Here is a 6,755-nt window from a genome sequence, read left to right as displayed (position 1 = left end):
TTTTCCACTAATACAGAACGCAACAACCCTTGTATACCCGACTGTGAAGCCAATCATCAAATGCACCTGTCCGTACATTTTGCCACGCCACCTGTGATATAATCCTGTTGTTGACTTCTGGCTGCGAGAGACAATCAGTGACATGGTTCTTTTAACAAATAAATCACCAAAGTGTAAAAGAAACTCACCAGATTGATATACTGAGTTAAGAAAGTAAACCCAAGTCAAGAAAAAATATATATTCCATATTAAATGCCAAGTATGTATATATATATATATATGTATATATATATATAGTATATATATATATATATATATATATATATATATATATATATATATATATATATATATATATATATATATATATACACACACACACACACACACATACATACATATGTGGGCATGAAAAGCCAAATAACTTGTCTGATCTTACTGGCGTACATTTGTAAATGAGATGGGATATTGTAAGACTCATGTAAGATTAGGAAATTAGGAAACAATTAGATTTAGAACATAAGATTAGGAAATGTAAGAAAATGTACACAATGGAGCGGAATGCAAGAACAACCTGAAGTAGAGATGCAAGGTACATCAAGGAGGGGTAAAGGAAGTGAGATGAGAAAGAATGACCCTTAAGAAAGGTATATTGCAATCACCGAGGAAGACTTAAAGGTAGGATCAAAAAAGAAAAAAATGTACTTCAGACCAATTATATAAATGCTAGAATAAAATAAAAATCAAACAGATTCTGTGGAGGACAGGTTGGAAGATGACTTAATGAACATAGATGGGCACACAGTGAGTTTGCAAATACCGTGAGGCTGCCCTTTGTGCAGCAGGCATGAATTTGCAGCTGATACTTTGAATTCTGTGCTACTTCAGTTTCAGTTGGAGAACCTGATGGCCACAGCAGCAGCTTTGGAGAAAGCACAAACTTCCTCTCTTTTCGTGGTTCAAACTGCCATGTACATGACTGCGGAAACACGTCACATGAGAGAGGACATGGACACCAGGTTGCATGATTCTGTGATATCTTCAGTACAAGACTCGATTTGAGGTGAATTCATCAAACGATTCATAACACAAGTGTTTCATATATATACACATTGTTACGTTTTTGGGGATAGGGATGAAATACCTTCGGAAAGTTCGCAATGTTTAGTTTAGCATGGACCGTGTGACGTGAAGAAGAAGCCCAACTCGATGTACATAAGCAGGGTAAACATTCAGGTTGAGAGTGTTTTCATGTCACCACATGGAGGGTGGTTTTTGTGCAAGATAGATAGGGCGTAAGATTAATAATTCCCAGTATGAATTGCCTCCTGTGATTTTTCCCTACGTTTTTATTAGCGCTGAGGAAGCGCCTCTAGCGAATGACTTCCAGCCAGTGTAACGCAAATTCCTGTCACAGGAATTCTGAGATCATATAAGTGTGACGTGGCAGTTCCTGATTGGTTCGTGTTGGGGAACCCCTTCTCGCTGCCGACGTGACGTAAATTCGCGCACGCGCACTGGTGAAGCGCGAGATTCGGCCCAAGGTTCTTATTATTATTATTACTAGGGCATGCCCGTACTATATATAAGCTAGGACGTGCCCGTACGTGGGTGCCCGTTCCTTGCCAAAAAAAAAAAAAAAAAAAATTTTGTGTAGGGGTGTGTGTGTGTAAACATCCTAGGGCGTGCCCGTACGTGGGTGCAAAAAAACATGCGTGCAAACAACAACAACAAAAAAAAACTTTGAAACCACGTGGCAGTAACGACCACAGAACCCCCCCCCCCCCCCCTCTATTTACATGAATGGTTTGGTCCATTCGCAACGACCACAGAACCCCCCCCCTCTATTTACATGCAATGGTTTGGTCCATTCGCAACGCCAAAGCGAACGGCGAACGGCTAAATCGCCATAGCTCGGTAAGTACTTGTCCGATTAATTTCAAACCTTGAAAAGGCACATCCTCGGGTCCTCAGCAATATACCTGGCAAGTTTAAAGTATATCGGACCCGTGGTTGTCGAGAAACAGCGGTCACAGACAAACAAACAAACGTACAAACGTACAAACGTACAAACAAACACACAGAGATTACTGGAATTATAGATAGATTATTATTATTTTTGAATACAAGATCGAGGCTCGAACCATGATCGAGGCTCGAAATTCCATGCCCGAACCTCAGCGCAATCCAAGAGGATTCACTTGTTTCATCTAAGAAGGGCCGCCATTACAACAACAATTACAACAACGGCCATTTTTGTTTTTTTTTTGTTTTTTTTGTTTGTTTGTTTTGTATACAAGATCGAGGCTCGTGAAAGAGCGAACATTAATCACACAGAAAGACAAACCGACACATAAAACATATAACATCGGGAGCGGTAGACAAGATGGGGAGAGAGGGGGAAGGACACAAACACAACATTTGAGAGCAGGGACCCAGAGACATGGAGACATCGAGAGATCTGAGAGAGGGCGAGGGCTTTGGGGGGGGGGGGGCATGGGAAGGGGGCGGTGGGAGAGGTATAAAACATATGGACACTGCCAGGACTTCCAGGAAAGAAGTTGGAATTTCAAACAAGGTGGATCTGGGGTGAATTAGCGGGGGTAGAAAAGATCAAGGTTTTGGATGGGGGAAGATAAGAGATGGTGGTGAACAGCTGTTTTAAAGACCTGGAGGGAGGAGTGGGATTGAAGGGAGTGAGGGAGTTTGTTCCAGAGGCAGGAGAAAAGAGGAATGAAAGAGTGAAGGTGAGCAGAGAGCCGAGATTTCGGCAGTTTAACCATCAGAGGGTTGCTGGCAGATCTTGTGCGACCTGTAGGAATATTTGGGGGACAGAGCACAGAGAGAGCTGGGGGTGCAAGGCCGGAGAGGAGTCGGTAGAAGACAGAAAGACCACCTACCTGCCTGCGGTGAGTGAGTGAAAGGCCCTCAGAGATAGCTTCATCGCGGGAGATTCCAATAATTCTGAAAGCTTTGGTTTCAACAGCGTGAAGCCGAGCTAGGTGTGAGGCAGGAGCACCGGCCCATAGGGGAGAACAGTATTCCATTGAGCTGCGGATGAAAGCCTTGTATGTGGTGAGGAGCTCAGGTGTGCCGAGGAAGGACTTCGCACGACGGAGGATGCCCAGTCGGCGACTGGCTTTGGAGGCCAGCTTGGAAATGTGGTTTTCCCAAGAAAGATCATGGCAGATAGTGAGACCCAAAATCTTGAGCGACAGAACTTCTTGGAGAGGATTGTTGAGAAAGTAGATGGGAGGGTTGTCCAGTCGATCTTTTCGGAGAGACATAGTAAGAGTATGAGATTTGTCAGGATTGAAAGACATGTTCCACTTGTTTGACCAGTCTGTGATTTTGTCCAGGTCTTCAGAGAGTGAGGAGGCAGCAGACTGCCGATCTGAGGGAAGAGGAATGGAGCGGCAGAGAGTGGAGTCATCAGCAAAGAGATAGAGAGGATTTTCGAGAGAGTCAGAGAGATCATTGATGAAGACCAGAAAAAGCACGGGGCCCAGAACACTGCCTTGGGGAACTCCAGCCTGAACAGGAAGAGGAGATGAGAGAAACCCATTCAGGGCCACACGTTGACGACGACTGGAGAGGAAGTCCGCCAGCCATGCATGGAGATTTCCATGGATACCAAAGGAGGAGAGTTTGGTGAGCAGAGCGGGGTGCCAGACCGTGTCGAAGGCACGTGATATGTCGAGGGAGACAGCTCTAATTTCCTGTTTGGCATTAAGGACCTCCATCCATTGTTGAGACAGCAGAAGCAGCATGTCCAGAGTAGAGTGACCTGGTCTGAAACCAAATTGATGATCAGAGATCAAGCCATTGGAGAAGAGGAAAGATTTCATATCCGAAGCAATGATGGATTCCATGACTTTGCTGATAATTGGGAGAAGGCTGATTGGTCTGTAGTTGCTAGGATCTGTTTTTGCACCTTTTTTGTGCAAAGCGGTGATGTTGGCTGATTTCCAAGCAGATGGCAGTTGACCTTGAGCAAAAGAGAGGGTGAAGAGAACAGAGAGAGGGTGAGATAGAGCAGCAGAGCAGGATTTTAGGACCCGTGGGCTGATGCCGTCGGGTCCAGTTGCAGAATCAGAGTCGAGGGTTGACAGAAACTTTTCCACCTTGTCAGGAGGAAAGGACACGGAGTCCAGGAGCAGCAGGGTACGACTGGGTATGGTGGGTACAGAGAGGGATGGGTTTGGGACACAAGATTTAGAGGCAAACACAGAGTTGAGGCATTCTGCTTTTTCACGTGCGGAGTCAGCTGTGTAGCCGTTTGAGGTAAGGGAGGGGATGGAGGGGGAACAAACACCAGAAACGGATTTGACCAGACGCCACCAGGATTTGGAAGAGGGAGACAGATAAGAGAGTTCGGTCTTGAGAATGGAGAGATATTGTTTCCTGGCTCTCCTGAGGGTGGACACACACTTGTTTCGGGCTTTGTGAAAGGAAATGAGATTTCCTTCCGTTGGATTTGCTTTCCAGGAGACGAAGGCAAGTTGTTTCTGGGCAACAGCCTCACCACAAGATTCCGTGTACCATGGACGGGAGGAAGGGTATGACAACTGAAGACGAGATGGGATAAATCTGTGCATGAGAGAGAGAAATTTGCTTTGGAAGAATTCCCAGGATGAGTTGATGTCAGAGGTGGTAGAGATGGGAGACCAGTCCAGATGATTGATGGCTGCTTGAAGACCGTGCCAGTTGGCCTGAGTGAAATGCCAGACTCGTCGACGCTGAGCAGGCTCCCTGAGGATGGTCAGAGAGATGTCCACTTTAACAAGGACATGATCAGATGATCCGATCGGAGCAGAAGAAGAGCAGCAGACATTTTCAGGGAAGTTAGTCATAACCAAGTCCAGAAGAGAAGATGTTCCGTTGACTGAGATCCGGGTCGGGAAATTGACAGATTGTGTCAGTCCCAGTGAGTCGCAGAAGTCCTTTGCTGAGGAGCCATGGCTGGTGAGAGAGGTACCCACACCCAGCCAACTGGCATGATGACAGTTGAAATCACCACATATGAGGAAGAGAGAGTTGGGATGAGTAGATAGAAGTTGGTCCATATCATCAGACAGCGAGATGTAGATGGAGTCATCACTGTTTGGTGGACGGTACAACACACATATGAACAAGAGGTGGGAGCGAAGGGGAAGCCGTAGCCAGAGGTATTCCTGGGGGTGAGGTGGAGAGAGTGCAGTGCAGGGCGAGTGAGGAAGAGAGTTTTTGATAAAGATAGCAACCCCACCTCCAGGACGAGGCTCAGGTCTATCATACCGGAGGAGGGAGTAGCCCGGGAGAGATACTATGGAATCAGAGACATCATAAAGGAGGAAAGTTTCTGTTAAGCAGATCACGTCTGGTTTGACAGAAGCAACCTGTATGGAGAGATCAGTTAAGTTTGAACGAAGGCCCCGGATGTTTGAGGTCCATACCGTTAATGAAGAGGAAGGGGGAGCATCAGATACAGAACAGGGGGGAGGAGGGGTAGGGTAAGATGTGGAAGAGGTGGAAGAGATAGGGAGAGCTGTTGAAGGTGTGTCAGAGATTTCAGAATAGCTCGGAGAAAGGGAAGGATGGGGCGGACAAAAGGTTTGATGGTGATTGGGTGAGCCACAATGAGGTGTTATTTGAGGAGGGGACGAGCGAGGCAGAAGGTTGGGGGAGATGGAGGTGAGAGTTTGAAGGGGGAAGAAGCGGGGAGGACGCTTTGAGGAGGAGGAGTGAGAGGGGGGAAATTGAGAAGCAATGAGGGTGGGGAGATTTGAAGGGGAGGGGTGAGGGGGGAGTTTGGGAGGGAAGGGACAAGGGGAGGGATTTGAAAGGGATGGGATATGGGGGAGATTTGGAGGGGAGGGGTGAGGCAGGAGTCTAGGAGGGGAGGGGCGAGGGGGCGTCTTGGCGGGGAGGGGTGAGGGGGTAGTTTAGGAGGGAGGGGGCAAGGGGGGAGATTTGAAAGGGATGGGTGATGGGGAAGATTTGGAGGGGAGGGGTGATGGGGAAGATTTGGAGGGGAGGGGTTATGGGGAAGATTTGGAGGGGAGGGGTGAGATTGGATTTTTGAAAGTGTACGATTTATGGGAAACGAACATTTATTGCAAAATGAGTTTCTTGTGACCTTCGAGTTAAAAATACGTTTAAGGACGCTGGATGGAGGATGGAGTGCAGGAGAGTTTAGGGAATGTAGAAAAAAGGCACTATAGGAGATGGATATTTTTTTTGGGATGAATTGATTTGGTGAGCAAGTCGAAAGCAGCCTTTTAAAGAAGAAGAAGAAAAGGTGTTATAAAATATGACGGAATACATAACTTGAGGGGAAAGTGTAAACATTGAAGGTTAATGAGTGAAAACTATCTGGGGAAATGGGGGAGAAACACGTGGTCGAAGAACGAACGAACGAATAAAAATGAATAAACGAATGAGAACAGAGAAGGAAATGTTTTTTTGTTTTTTTTTTTTTTTTTTTTTGAGTTGAGATTTACACAAGGAAGTAGGCTATGGGTGAAAAGCCTGGGAATACAGAGAACGAAAGTTATTGGATCACAAACGACGGACCGCTGAGAGAAAAACAAAGCCTCAAGGTTGTACAGTGCACACTGTACAAGGCCTCAAGACACGACACGGCAAACAGACGATCAATTTATGAAAGATAAACACCGAGAAGCAACCAAAGTTGCACACAATAACTTCACACACCGAAAGATAAATACAGTTTCGACAAAATACAATTGTGAACAGACTTAACTTCGAAAAAC

General features: G+C 46.0%; 1 protein-coding gene across 5 annotated transcripts in view; it reads right to left on the bottom strand.

Moving 5' to 3' along the window:
- CFAP65 (cilia and flagella associated protein 65) overlaps nucleotides 1-6,755 on the bottom strand; it is a 245,362-nt gene that overhangs the window by 210,252 nt on the left and 28,355 nt on the right. For all 5 annotated transcript variants that reach the window (XM_078785710.1, XM_078785714.1, XM_068125878.2 and 2 more), the window contains one exon: nucleotides 821-979. In XM_078785710.1, coding sequence (XP_078641836.1) covers nucleotides 821-979 — 159 coding nt within the window. The remainder of the gene's footprint in view (nucleotides 1-820; nucleotides 980-6,755) is intronic.

The sequence above is a fragment of the Myxine glutinosa genome, chromosome 10 (genome assembly GCF_964187855.1).
Source record: "Myxine glutinosa chromosome 10, kmMyxGlut1.1, whole genome shotgun sequence".
Lineage (NCBI taxonomy): Eukaryota > Metazoa > Chordata > Myxini > Myxiniformes > Myxinidae > Myxine > Myxine glutinosa.
Note: the sequence above shows the minus strand (reverse complement) of the source record. Positions and strands in the feature narration are given on the sequence as shown.